General features: G+C 50.5%; 6 protein-coding genes across 6 annotated transcripts; 2 read left to right on the top strand and 4 right to left on the bottom strand.

Annotated features, from left to right (window-relative positions):
* Nucleotides 1-289: 289 nt before the first annotated feature.
* On the bottom strand, nt 290-1,174 carry M437DRAFT_38432 (uncharacterized protein; the record flags this gene model as incomplete). The annotated part of the gene is made up of 1 exon (XM_041019835.1): nt 290-1,174. The coding sequence occupies one exon, from the start codon at nt 1,172-1,174 to the stop codon at nt 290-292; it is 885 nt and encodes a 294-aa protein (XP_040884084.1).
* A 2,505-nt stretch (nt 1,175-3,679) lies between these two features.
* Nucleotides 3,680-5,587, top strand: M437DRAFT_36590 (uncharacterized protein; the record flags this gene model as incomplete). Its single annotated transcript, XM_041019479.1, has 3 exons — nt 3,680-3,761; nt 3,930-4,729; nt 4,916-5,587. 3 exons carry the CDS (start codon nt 3,680-3,682, stop codon nt 5,585-5,587), a joined length of 1,554 nt encoding a protein of 517 aa, XP_040884083.1.
* Nucleotides 5,588-6,600: 1,013 nt separating this feature from the next.
* M437DRAFT_61510 (glutamine synthetase/guanido kinase) lies at nt 6,601-9,405 on the bottom strand (the record flags this gene model as incomplete). Its single annotated transcript, XM_041023949.1, has 2 exons — nt 6,601-8,040; nt 8,143-9,405. 2 exons carry the CDS (start codon nt 9,403-9,405, stop codon nt 6,601-6,603), a joined length of 2,703 nt encoding a protein of 900 aa, XP_040884082.1.
* Nucleotides 9,406-9,619: 214 nt separating this feature from the next.
* On the top strand, nt 9,620-10,439 carry M437DRAFT_37333 (NAD(P)-binding protein; the record flags this gene model as incomplete). The annotated part of the gene is made up of 2 exons (XM_041019609.1): nt 9,620-10,217; nt 10,270-10,439. The coding sequence occupies 2 exons, from the start codon at nt 9,620-9,622 to the stop codon at nt 10,437-10,439; spliced, it is 768 nt and encodes a 255-aa protein (XP_040884081.1).
* A 162-nt stretch (nt 10,440-10,601) lies between these two features.
* Nucleotides 10,602-11,144, bottom strand: M437DRAFT_37414 (uncharacterized protein; the record flags this gene model as incomplete). The annotated part of the gene is made up of 1 exon (XM_041019625.1): nt 10,602-11,144. A coding segment is annotated over one exon (543 nt), but the record flags the coding sequence as incomplete, so codon positions are not given.
* A 1,106-nt stretch (nt 11,145-12,250) lies between these two features.
* Nucleotides 12,251-13,360, bottom strand: M437DRAFT_70888 (uncharacterized protein; the record flags this gene model as incomplete). The annotated part of the gene is made up of 1 exon (XM_041025589.1): nt 12,251-13,360. The coding sequence occupies one exon, from the start codon at nt 13,358-13,360 to the stop codon at nt 12,251-12,253; it is 1,110 nt and encodes a 369-aa protein (XP_040884079.1).
* Between the last annotated feature and the right edge of the window lie 333 nt (nt 13,361-13,693).

The following is a 13,693-nucleotide window of genomic DNA, read 5'->3' as shown; positions in this document are numbered from 1 at the left end:
GACGATTCAGGTATAATAAAGATTCATGTGAGGAATGTTCATGTATTAGAGTCTTCTCGTTACCCTCTGTGCGAAGGCATGCTATCATTTTGTAAAGGTTCCTCCCAAAACGCCATGCATGCAGTGTCGAAAACAACTCTAGTGGGTATCTGCTGCGATCAATAAACAAAAGAAATGCCAACTCATCAAACTTCATTAATACAACCCATGCCTTATGGGGTGATCGTCATTAAAATGTGCCATTGGTGCACTCAGCGTCGAGCACACGACATGGACCTAAACCGGTCGCTTAGACGTGCGAAGGATTGACGGGCGGTGCACTCGAGTCAAAGCTGTGGTTCTGCATCTCGGGGGACGGCTCCTGAACACGAGTAGGCTCTTGAACGTGAGCAGCCTCAGGACGGTGGTGGGGTTGAAGGGCCTCGGAAGGCTCGCCAGTAAGTGGGTTGGTCAAGGGCTTCTCTGACGGGTGTCCTGCGACAAAGTTGGACTCGGCGTCAATGTTGTTCAACTTGGCCTCGCGGACGTGTGTGCTCCATGGTCCCATCTTCTCATCGTGGTTCTTGCCAACAATCATGATGGCAGCACTAACAACGACGAAGACCCATCCAATCCATCCGAAAACGACAGAGGTGACGATACGGGCGCTGTGTCTGTAGTCCAGGGGAGTCTTGCCGTTCTCCGCAACAAGTCTATTTCCCTCGGCTACGCTGATGCCGGTGACATAAGCGTTCTTGGTGGCGACAATGACAGTCATGGCAATACAACTGGCAAGGTGCACAAAGATACAAGAAATGGCACAGATCTTCCAGGCGACTCTGACACCATGGTCCTCGCGTCTCTCAGGCCAAATCAAGTCGAAGAAGAAAGCACCACCAAAGATGGTAGCCACGTAAATTCCAGCGAAGATGTTGTATGATGCGACACCAACGTAGTCATTGTTGTATTCGTTGGCGTTGGGGCCTCCGTGACGCTGAATCCACTTTTGCTGGCTGACGAATCGTGACAGGGCGTCAGTTCCGAGAGATTCTGAGACGACGCAAAAGATCATGGCGAGCTGGTAGACAATGAATTTCGTTCTTCGCAAGTGATAGACGTTGTTCCACATATTTGCATTGCCGAACTTGGACCATTTGAACTCGCTGAAGGGCAAGCCGAAGATGACGGGCGCCATCTTGTTTGATATTTGGTGATTGAGACTGTGGGAAGAATTGAGATGCTTGACGAAGCAATTTGTTTCGATCCTGTGTGGTTTGATAGCGATAAAAGGGTGGTGGTGTGTAACCAGGTTCTTCTGCCGTTGAGACTGATTTCTAAGCTGAAGAAGACGGCAGTCGGTAAGGAGGTTGGAAGGATGCAAAAGAGTATGGAACAGAAGAGGAAAGAGTGGTGGAGTGTGGGCGGAAAGCGAGCTTAAGAGGAAGACCAGCAGTTCACCATGTTCGTACTCTACCAGCCCTATCCCGGGATGCTATGCCTATCTGGTTATATTTCGACCAACAATTTTTCCTTGCGGCCGTCAACTCTTCATCTCACCAAGCGCCCTTGACGCAGCGTTTGCGAACGGATCGTTTCCGGTGAGCTTGTTTCCCGAATAGCGCCTTGTCGATCCTCAACGCCACCGACGTCTCAAGGCAATCCCGCAAAGTATCCCTGATCCGATGCGACCTCAAACACAACCGACAGCCGTCAAAGCAAAAAGAAGGCTCTTCTTTGCGACTACATTCGCCACCCTTGAATACCAAGCTCGAGTACCTTGTCAATCTGCAGCCGCTGACTCTCTGTTACAATCATGTTGTTCGTATGCGCAATTCGTCGTCCCGACATCGAATCTCCAGACACACAAGCACAGACGATCAACAATGCGACGTCATGCGGCTCCACCAGTATGCGGCTCGAAAATTGTTATGACGGAGGCGGATACGTGACCACGGTTGGTACCAAAGCAGACTTGCACCCAACCTCCTAACGTCTCATCTTACCCATGCACCCATGTATCCCCACACAGTCTTCAGAAAATTTATTCTGTTCAATCCTCAGATCGCGATAACGACTCGGCGCTTCTTTTGCGTGTCGACGTGTTGAGGATCTTGACGAGAGAAGTGAGACAACTTTACGACCACACTTCTCTTACATTGCGTGGATCAGAGTTGCTTACGCATTATGAAGATCTGATCGGAGGCAGAGCATGTGTAGGACCTCGGGTAGGATGTCGTTGCTCCTTTCGACCCCTCTATCTTAAAATATCCAGTTGAGTGTCGTTAAGCACGTTCTTCTCTTAGCCAAACAAATGGTGTGCCGTGTGTTTTGATACCGTTGTCTTCCCCGCCAAACACAGGCGGTACAAGATGTTGAGAGGCTCGAGAGAGATGACAATTGCATCACAAAGACTACTTCTTTTGGGTCCTCGTTACCAAGAAGGATATGAGGTGGTTTGAACTCCGGCGCGACCTATTCCACATTCGTTCAAACCAGACGATCTGATCGACGACTATGGTATGCACCAGCATGGCTGCATGGGATTTTCACCTAAGCGAGATTCGACAGCACGACTGGTTGTCATGCATATCGACTCGGAATCCTGGGTGTCCTTTTTACGGGCGTCATTTCTCGGAAGTGCGAAGCAATGCATCATCCTTGGTTGCTAAAGACTGTCATATTGCGACCATAGAAATGCACGACAATGTTCAGCAAGGAGTACTCTCAGCGGAGAAGACTTTTTTCTCAGGTCGTATTTACTTCTCGAAAACAATTCTGCACTTATAGCTCTTCAACAACCATAACATTCAAAAGACACCAACCAATCATAAGATGGTGATGGCAGTCTTCAGCACGCGGCGAGTATAAGTTGACGCTACAGCTGCTCACCTGGACTTCTTCGTCAACATGCTCCTGTGCGACGAGGATTTTGTCCTGGGACGTCTATGCGAGCGGACTTTCTTGCTTCGGATTAACCTCTATGCTTTGACGAGTGGCACTCTGATGCTGATAATGCGGCTGGACTACATACAATTTGCTTGGCACGACACGTGAGCATTTTCAAAACATCCATGCCGCTGGAGTGGCAGAACTGTCTATACTAAGAATTGTGATCCTACAGGCTCCCCTGAGCTAGCTACATTGATATTATGGCTACTAGCAAACTCGCCATGTACCACATCGAGACGAGAACGAGGATGACAAGCTACAGCGCCGAGAGACGTCCCTACTTGTTTGCAGCAAGCAATGATACAAGAGTTGTCATGTCTTGACGTTGACATGGCGCCATAAAACCCAGAAAATGAAGTGGCTGGTTCGATGCCAAGGCCATCGACACAAAACATGAATGTCTATTGTTTGGCTGAGTGGGGAAGCATTCTGGGGTCAGCTAGACACGCATCTCAAATTAACACGAACCGCAGGCGAAAGTCAGGCATTGCTCGTAGAAACAAGTAGAGAGCAATACACACCTGCTGTGGAAATCAATTCGATTCTCTCCTTGGTATTGTTTTGGAAAGTGATGGATCCAAGGATCACAAGAAAATCAGGCATGCTCGATCATTCTTTCTCTGGAGCACCGTTACGTCACCTGTCATTATGACGCTCAAAGCAAGCTACGACTTTCACAAAACGCGACATCTGCCTTCTCCCTTCCACCTTCCTCATCAACCTACCTAAATTTATTTTGGTATTTGCAAATATGAGATTCAATTTCGCGACCGCCGCAGTGCTCGCCCTCGGCGCACAGTCTGTCACCGCCAGCACCTGGTTCAGCAAAGCTGGTAAGTGAAGAATGTTTGTTGTTGACAGCTGGCTCGCTATGCGAGCATGGTCGGACGCGCTTCCAAGCACATGTCCGACCGTCAGTAGAGCTTGCTGCAGCTTCTCGACGCGACCCAAAAGCCGCGTCGAAGTAACTTGGTGTGCTCTGAGGCTGACAAGATTTGCAGCTTACAACAAATGGCATGAGACCGAGTTGGAGAGATGGCTCTCTGACCACGACGTTCCTTACCCCACCCCTGCCGACCGCAAGGACCTCGTCGACCTGGTCAAGAACAACTGGAACGACAAGGTTGCTCAGCCCTACAACACCTGGGACACCAACCAGCTCCAGAACTACATCACAAGCTCTGGCCAGCAGGTCAAGAAGGGCACTGAGCAGAACAAGGACAGCCTTGTTAGCCAGGTCAAGTCGTACTGGCACGAAACTGCCGACCAAGCCTCGGACGCCTATGCGTCAGTCCAGGACTGGGTCTTCGACAGCTGGACCGACTCGCAGCTCAAGGCTTTCCTTGACTACCACAGCATTCCCAACCCTTCTCCTCGCTCCCGTGATACTCTGCTCCACTCTGCTCGTTCCAACTACCAATCTGTCGCCAAGAAGGCTGGCGAGACCACTGCCTACCCCGGCAACTGGCTCTACTCTTCGTGGGCTGACTCTGACCTCAAGTCCTGGCTCGATGAGCGTGGCATTCCCGTTCCTCAGCCCAGCTCTCGTGACAAGATGATTGCTGCCCTTCGCCGCAACGCTCGCACCGCTGCCAACCAAGCTTCCAAGGCCGCCGCCTCTGCTTCTGCTTCTGCCGCCGGTGCCCAGCAGTCTCTGTCTGAGCAGCTCCTCAACTCTTGGTCTGACAGCCAGCTCAAGCAGTGGTTTGACAAGAACGGCATCAAGGTTCCCCAGGGCTCCAAGCGCAACGAGTTGATCGCTCTTGCCCGCAAGCACAGCGCTAAGCTCTCTGGTGACAACGTTTCCGCATCGGCCTCTTCGCTCTACGGTGAGGCTTCCAAGTCCGCTGGCTCCGTCTACAACGCCGCTTCTGGTGCTGTTGGCAAGTCTGCCTCCTCTGCCTCTGGCGCCGCCGCCAAGTCTGCCTCCTCCGCCTCGAGCGTTGCTGGCAAGTCTGCCTCTTCCCTTTCTGGCGCTGCTGGCAAGTCTGCCTCTTCCCTTTCTGGCGCTGCTGCCCAGTCCGCTCACTCCGCTACCAACGCCGCTGGCAGCCAATTCGCATCTGCCACCGACACTGTCTACGGTTCTGCTCAGTACTGGTTCGACTGGGCCAAGGCTCAGGTTGGCATCGGTGGTGAGGAGGCCAAGGCTTCTCTCGCTTCCATCTCCAGCGTTGCCTCTGCTTCTGCCTCCTCCCTTTCCAGCGTTGCCTCTGTTTCTGGTTCTTCCGGCTACAACGCTGCCACCGACGCAGCTGCTGCTTCCGCCTCGTCCGCTTCCAGCGTCGCTGGTGACTACGCCAACGATGCCTACGATGCTGCTGCCGCTTCTGGCAAGTCTGCAACTGACGCCGCTGGCAAGTCGGCCTCCTCCCTCAGCGGTGCAGCTGCCAAGTCTGCCTCATCTGCCTCGAGCGCCGCTTCGGTTGCTGCTTCCAAGTCGTCCTCGTCTCTCTCGAGCGCCGCTGCCAAGTCTGCCTCATCCGTTTCGGCTTCGGGCCCCAAGTCAGCTAGCAGCGCTGCCAGCAGTGCCTCCAAGGGTGCCGCTGGTTACGCCCAGCAGGCTGCTGATGCCGTCAACGAGGGCGCTAGCTCAGCCAAGCACAAGGCTTCCGAGGCTGCCCAGAAGGCCACCGACCGCGTTAAGGAGGAGCTTTAAGCTCATCAAACCCAACCCCAGTGAAAACGAAAAAGCCGAGATGAATCTTTACGAATCATGATGATCGAAGGAGGATATGGCGACGCCAATGTGCCTGTACTTTTATCATAGTCAACGACACTGATGACCAAAGAGGACTTCCTCTTGCTTCCCTAGCTAGTTTTACAACAATTTTTTTGTTCCTTCACTTGTCCTACTCCACTCGGTTTCGCCAATTTGTCGAAGTGCGGCTCCTCCAGCCTTCATACACTCTTTTGTGCTTCTGTTTCGTGATCGTGAGGGAAGGTACCTGCTTGTGGTAAGAACAGCCTTAGGCGCTCAGCTGCATCACGCCAACAATGCTAAGCGTCATATTCCAAGTGCCTCTCCGATATTACCATGGCTGCTCTGAGTACATGACAATCTATCGCATATGCAGTCGTGTTCGGCTCGTCTCCAGTATTCTCTTTGAAATGACTTGTGTGGTCTTGGTGTAGACTGTTGCTGCCGGTACGACCCTGCTCTTATGCTTCCATGCTCAATAATTCTCCAGGATGATGCTAAAGGTCTGTATTTCGTTGGTGATGCAATTCAATGCATTATAAGGATCATCCAGGATGGATGAGAGGGTGGTCCAATGCTTAAGAGAGGATTGACGTGTTGAACAATGGGTTTTGTGCAATCACTATTGGATATCATCACAATCTGTGTCGATCTTGAACACAAAACCACAGATAATTTAATGAGACACCACATTACGAAAGGATTTTGAGCCTCCATACACATCAGTAATGCCTCTTGGTACTACTTGCTGTGTCTTCTAATCTTCATCATCGAAGGTCATGGGAAAAAAGGGGCAGGGTCGCACTTCACCACCGACTAAGCTCGATTTTGAAGTTGCGAGCTTGTGATACAATGTCTAGCACTTTTACTTATTGTTGATCTGTCAAGCCGGTAGCCATGGAAAAGCCCTACAGAAACATCCATGTTTGAGGGATGTAAGCAGCAATATGCAACGGTCCTTCCATCTTCCGTCAATACCTTTCAACCAGCCATGCATGTCGTTCCTTCTCATCCATCTCGTCAAGCATCTGCTTCTCAGCTCTCTTCATTACGACGTAATCATCGATCAATTGAGGGTTCATCCATTGCTTCAGAGCCTCGGCTGTCTCGAGGTGATGTAGCGATTCCTCGAGCGAAGCAGGCATTTTTGCGACGATACCAAGCTCAGCTCTTTGAGCTTCAGTCAAACGTGCGGGATTCTTGGTGCAGTCCTTCATCTCCATGTGTTTTCCAGCCTTTACACCATTCAGTCCGGCAGCGAGTAAAGAACAAAGAGCAAGGTAGGGATTTGCGAGGCCATCCAGACAGCGGATCTCCCAGCGTCCTGCCTTGACCCTGCGGAGTGGCACTTCTCTGTTCTGCGTGCCCCAAGTCACCCAAGCACCACTAGTCCACATATCATCAGCGACGCGAGCGTAACTCACATCATTGGGTAGTAAGAAAGCACAAAGAGATGGCAGTTGCTCGAGCACTCCAGCAAAGAATGATAACTCCTTGCTTTCCAGTTCTTCCAAAGACAAACTGGAAGAGTTGAGCGAGATGTGGACATGCTGGCCTGAGCCGACGCTGTTAAGAGGTACTGGATGTAGCGTAGCACGTAGTCCGTGCAGACGAGCAATTTGTTGAACAACTTGGCGCGCTTGCACGAGTGTGTCAATTGCTTCAACGACGGGCAGAGGAGACAGTACGAACTCATATTGTCCAGGTCCAGATTCGGAATGGAACTGTTGAACATTGATACCAATGTTTGCTAATTCATCCGCAATCTCAGCAAGCACCGGCAATGCAACCTCAAATTGCTCTGGAGTAAACGTACCCCAAGCATGATTTGTAGTCCAAGGACTGTATTCGCCTTTCGTGTCTTGCTTGAGAAAGACCACTTCAATTTCAAATCCAGCGAGGAATGTGATCCTATGGTCGTTCGAGAAGCGCTCTGTCAAAGTTCGAAGACTGTTTCTAGGACAACAGTTTGAGCGACGGCCGTCGTCGTTGCAGAAAGATCCTATGACCGTTGCAGAAGCAAGCGGATCCCGAGAATGCGAAAGTCTCAGTGTAGTGATGTCAGGTTCAACATAGATCTGCCCTGTAGCAGTGACTGCTGAAGTGACATGATCGTTCTGCAAAGTACCTGTATTGCCTCGTGAGATGCCAATACGCTCGCCGTTTGTGATCAGGCGGTGGAACGCAGCGACCGGCAGCATGCGAACTCGTAGGGTCCCGAGATAGTCGAGCCACTGTACATAAACATACTTCAATCCTGAGTGCTGTTCGAAGAACTTTGTGAATACGTCCAAGTCGTAAGGCTTCTCGTGTGGCTCGGTCTCCCTCCACGCGAGCTGCAAAGGCTGAGGAGCCTGCAGAATCCTGGCTTCACGATTACTCTGTGCCCTAGTCCGTCGAGGTTGCATGTCCTACGCCAGATATTAGCCAAGAGATGCAATGAGCGAACAGATAAAGCCCGTCAAGAATAATGTCCTTCGCTATGCTTGCACACAATGCTTGAATGCACTTACCACTTCTATTCCTGGAAGCTCTGTGGTGAGATTGTACACTCGCTTCGAATTGTTGAAGTAGACATCTTTTGCAGCTTGGATGGCTTGATCGACTGTGAGGTCTTCATTCTCAACGTAGTCTACCAGGACTCTTTCGAATGCTTCCCTGAACTGCTTCAATGCAAGCCAATAGACTTCGCCAAAGTGGTGAGCATCAGTACTGAAGAGCAGTTTCGAGATAGGCGTGACCTCCATGCATTGACGCAGGATGGTCTCTTGTCCATTCCTGCTGACTTGTGGAAACACTTCACCAAGGTCAAGGTAAACGTTCTTATAAACTGTTGCAAGGTAACCAGCCTGACGCATGTAGGGATAGGATGTGTGAAGAAGGATGATCTGAACATCGGGAAAAGCAGTGATAAGAGGCTGGAGATGCGAGGGGTCCGAAAGAAGCAGATCGATATCTGCATCACCGAGACCAGTGTGAAATTGGAGTGGTTTGCTTATTGAGTCTTGCTTGGCTGCTGCGCTCAAAAGTCGACATGTTGAGATGACGAGACTGTCATTCAATCCTTTGGACTCGATGCGGAAGTTGTTCTGTAAGCAATTGGGCAGATAACTGCTTTGGAAAGCCTCAAGACCATTCGTGGCTATTTGCACATCTCCAGCGACCTTAACATCCAGACCAGTTCGGTAGCATATCACAGACTTGAACCCAGCGACGTCCGGATCGTTAATCTCGGTTACGATGGATGATTCGAAAGCCTGCAGGAAGGTAATCCAAGCTTCAGCACACATATCATCGTCGTGTATGGCTGGTCCGATGGGCAGAGTGCCTTTCCTGTACATCTCTCGCAGAATATCTGCAGCCAAAGTTTCGATACGAACGATGCGAAGTGTTTTGTCAAGGACGAAATCATCGTGCCAGTCATAAAGATAGACGGTTGTGTCATCCAGACCATCATCCATGAGAATAGTGTGAATTCCAGTAAAGCATTTCTGGAGGAAGCTCTCGAAGTCTCCTTGCAGGATGTCTGCTCTTTTCTCCATCAAGTCGTCCCATGTTGCATCACTGCCAAGATCATATAGCTCGCGTAATTGACGAACAGCACGAATATGTGATAGGGACGTCTTCGTATCTTCAAGAGCATCTCCTTGTGCTTCTGTCGTTGCGGTCAGCAGGTCGTGAGCTTCCTGCTTCGAAGGCAGTAAAAGGTTATGCGCATGGTTATCGATGACTGGGCATGATCGAACGACATTCCTCAGATCGTCCAGGGTAGCCATCTCTGCTTGCACAAATAAGTCCTCATCAAGTCAGAATGCTCATGCGGAACCCGCGACTGCAATGTCCACGTATGATCTTATCGATAAGAGTCCATGGGACGTCATGTTGCACCATCTCATTCTCGTATCACCTCATTGTTGAGCGAAGATAAGAGGCATTACTTCCTCTTCGGAGCATCTTCTCAGACATAGAACTGATATTTACACTTTCGTCATGCCTACTGTACTTGTCGTTGGCGCTACCAGAGGACTCGGCTTCGAGCTCGCGAAACAGTATGCCGAGCGAGGTGACACAGTCTACGGCACAGCACGTTCCAGCAAACCACAAGAAGCGCCCAAAAACATAAACTGGATTGATGGAATTGACGTAGCAGAAGAATCAGCAGGCGAGAAATTAGCAAAGTCACTAGGTGGCAGTCACAAGCTCGACATTGTGATACTCGCGGCTGGCTACTTTGGCTTCGAAACCTTTGACAAACTCGACTTCGAGAAGGAATTGCTCATGTACAAGACAAGTGCTATCGGTCCGGTTTTTATTGTGCACCATCTCTCCAAGGCTGGATTACTGGCAAAGGGCTCCAAAGTCATTATTGTCAGTTCAGAGTCGGGGAGTATCACCCTGCGACATGAAAGCGAGGGAGGCGGCAACTATGGTCATCATGCAAGTAAGGCTGCTTCTAACATGGTCGGGAAGCTCTTAAGCTTGGATCTCAAGGAGCACGGTGTTGCCGTGGGCATCATCCATCCAGCCTTCATGCGGACTGAGATGACCAAAGGTGTTGGTTTTGATAAATTCTGGGATGCTGGCGGAGGTACGTATCGAAAAGTCAATACTTGCTAAGAAGAGACTGACATGAGCACCAGCGGTGACGCCTGATGTTTCGGCCAAATCCGTAATCGAGTTTGTCGACACTTTCGACATTTCGAAAACAGGAGAGTACTGGGCACCAAGAGGACCAAAAGACATTGGAACTGCAGAGGATGTACTGGGCCCGAAGGATCAGCTCTCGACACCACTCCAGCTTCCTTGGTGACCGGATTGATTGCAACAAACTTTCACATACTCATGACAGCGAATTTCTTTTGAAGTTGAGATAATCTGTACTATGGTATTCATTAGACGAAGTCCAGCTCGTCATTACTTGTGTTCCCATATCTTGCAGCCTGTTCCTGAGCAAAACGAATCAACCATGAGCCTACTCGTTCTTCTTGATGACCTTCTTGCCCATGCTGAGACCAAGACCGTAATCATAGACAAGAGTACCACCTAGATTGGCACCGAACATCAACAGGACTCCCAACACGATACTTGCACCGACCATCCAGTTCTGAGGCTCGTAGGCAACAGGGTTGAGACCCTCCTTGATGTACTCCAAGCTGGATGCGTTTCTTCTCTTGTACCAGACCCAAGCAGACACGGCAATAACAATGTCGTTGACCAAGGCGTGTGCAATCAGGACTTTGGACTTTGCCTTCAAGTTTCCGCTCTGGTCGTAGAGACCTTGGTTCTGGACCATCTTTGCTGCTTGGGCGATACCAGAGGCAGCTGAGGGAAGAGCAGTCAGGACACCGAGTCCGAGAGCCCAGTAGCCAATTCTTGTAGTCTCGACGACGGCGGGGAGGTAGTTGGTCAAGGTCGAAGGTAGGTAGGGACGGACGACATGGAGGGCATCGAGACCGTAGGCGGTGCTCAAGAAGGCAATAGGCCAGTGGACAGTCGCGGGATGAACGGGGTGGCTATTCAGACCATTGTGTCAGCTCTTCGTGCACCTGGTCGTGTAGCACATTGTTGTCATTGCTCAACAAGTGACAGTGTGGGGAAAGCTTCATGACTTACTCGAGAGACATGATTGATGGAAGCTGTATAACAACAAAACTTGGTGGATTGTGAAAGAGTGAGATAGTAAGAGGCTCTCGGAGATTTTAGCTGGCTCTCGCGAAAAGCAAACAAACAGTTGTCTATAAATATTGATTCCTTCGTCGAGAAATGGACGAATCTTGATCGGCCCCTCCGCTTCCCGCGAATCGCTGCTTTAAGAATGGTCATAATTCGGTCATCCACCCTGCATCCTGCCGTGCATCTTGTGTTTTCGTTGTTGAAAGCAGGGATAAGCAGGGCTCTCCATGTGAAGGCTAGAGGACGTTGATATCTAGCTCCGTGTCACGTCCAGCCTCGCCATATACATACAGTTGTTAAGAGTATGCAGGAACGAAAGACAACTTTGAGCTAGGAGCTTGGGCCAGGCTGGAATGCAACGAGCACAATTCTCAAAAAAGTTCAGTGAAACCCCTCAGAACAGCAGGAGAGCAAGAAAGTAGAAGTAGAGATGGACTCAAGAAGTGCAAAAAGACGGTTTCTAGAAGGTCGTACTGGGGTTCGAACCCAGGACTCGGGAATATTTGGTTATTAGTCAAAATCCCACGTGCTCACCGCTACACTATACAACCGTGTTGTGGCAGCGAAACATGGTCTATCAGTATATGTATTCTGAGTCTCTGATGACACAGCCATTCCTTGACGGCCTTGCAACCAAGACCTTCATGCTCCCAATGAGATGAAAGGTGCTCAAATGTAGCTTTCGAAATGCACACTATCTTTCGAGCCAGATTCGTGGCCATAGACACACCCGATCTCCACTCGAAGCTGGAAATGTCCAGGGAGGTGCCAACTTGGGAGAACTGCCGATACATGAACGAGCGAATACAAGTATACAAGTGTTTATAGTCGTTTCATTGTGTACCAATCTTGTCTATGCTAGTGTCATACTCTAGCTTTGCAGCAGCTCCTTTCGTAGAAATCATGTTTATCATCAAGTCATCTCCCATGCGTCTTGCACCAAGTCGCTCAGTATCTCTCCCATCCAACTACACACCCCTCGTCTTCATCGTCTTCACCACTTTGCACGGCATTGTCGTCACTGCCACTTCCATAGCTCTGGTCCTCCTCATCGATAACGCCATTCCCGTCTTCGATCTCGGGGCCTCTCTCAGCAATTTCCTTTTCAATCAAGTTCTTCAACACCCCGCAGAACTCGGCATGCAGACGTACGAAGAAGTACTCGTCACCAACAATCTCAGCCAGACTGCGAGTCTTGGGGACATTTGCTAAGGGAGAGGCCGCAGAAAGCGAAGAGCGAGGGTAGCCATCTGGGTCTACTGATTTGGCGGACAAGAAACTTGAGACAGGTGTGACAGCTGCGGACGTAGGTGCTGGCTTCTGAGGATGGCTTGTCGAGGAAACAATAGAAGAGGCTTGCGAGTGAGTGCGCTGGGGCTGCGGCGGAGATATAGGAGGTGGAGTGCGTTCAGCAGATCCCATAGACATGGGTGGTGAAGGGGTAGCACTTGAACTGTAGCTACGTAAGGAACCGACATTTGCGGCAGAAAGTTCTACTGGCGAGGCTTCTGCGCTTTCCCCTTGTTGTAAGGTCGACAGATGTGTTTCGGCAAGTGTAATGATTGACTTGGCCCACGCTTCAAAAGCACGACGGACGGTCATCTGATGTCGAAACAGAGATCGCGAACCGACAGCTACAAACGCATATGCTCTCCGTTGTCCCCTAGCTCTTGGATCCGGCAGTCGAAAGACATGTGCAACGTTGACGGTCCTCGGGTCTTTTGGTCCTTGTGTCGCCAGATCAGTAGTCAAGGTTATGGAACCAGAATTCTGACCGCGCGGCAGGGACTCTACGGCCAGAGCTCTTGTGCAGGCATCACGCAATAGAGGATTGGAGGGCGCGCGGGTAGTGGCAAAGGTAGAATCACGCCATTTGCTGCGAAGTACGGGTGGAGTTGTTGTTGCGGCTGGCACGTTGTACGAGCAGTTGGCGCAACTCGTGCCGGTTTCGTTTGGCGGCGGCGATGTTGCAGTCGGTGACTGGACCGAAGTCGTCAAGAGTGCTTGCGGCCCGTGGATCTCGCAAAAATGTCCCAGTGATATCAGCGTGTCGGCCATCGAGGTTGATGACCAGGATCCAGGGTCAGCGTGCTTTGGCTCGCGTGGCATTGGCTGTGGGGCGTGTGCAGACGACACTCCGCCAAATCGTCCCGTCCACATGGAACCTCTTCTCACTTCCTCCAATCCCAGTGTGCTAAAGACTGTCACAAATAGCTGTAGAAATGCACGATATACTCCGAAAATGAACAGTGCCCACTGAGATGCGACAACATATCGACTCTCTCTGGACACGTCCCTGCTTTCGAAAATTATAGTGTATTATTAACCTTGTTCTCGCGATGGAGATGGAAGCTCTTGAGCGATCATGGTTCATTCATGTTCTTATACGTC

The sequence above is a fragment of the Aureobasidium melanogenum genome (assembly GCF_000721775.1).
Source record: "Aureobasidium melanogenum CBS 110374 unplaced genomic scaffold scaffold_1, whole genome shotgun sequence".
NCBI lineage: Eukaryota > Fungi > Ascomycota > Dothideomycetes > Dothideales > Saccotheciaceae > Aureobasidium > Aureobasidium melanogenum.
This window is presented reverse-complemented; position numbering and strand designations above follow the sequence as displayed.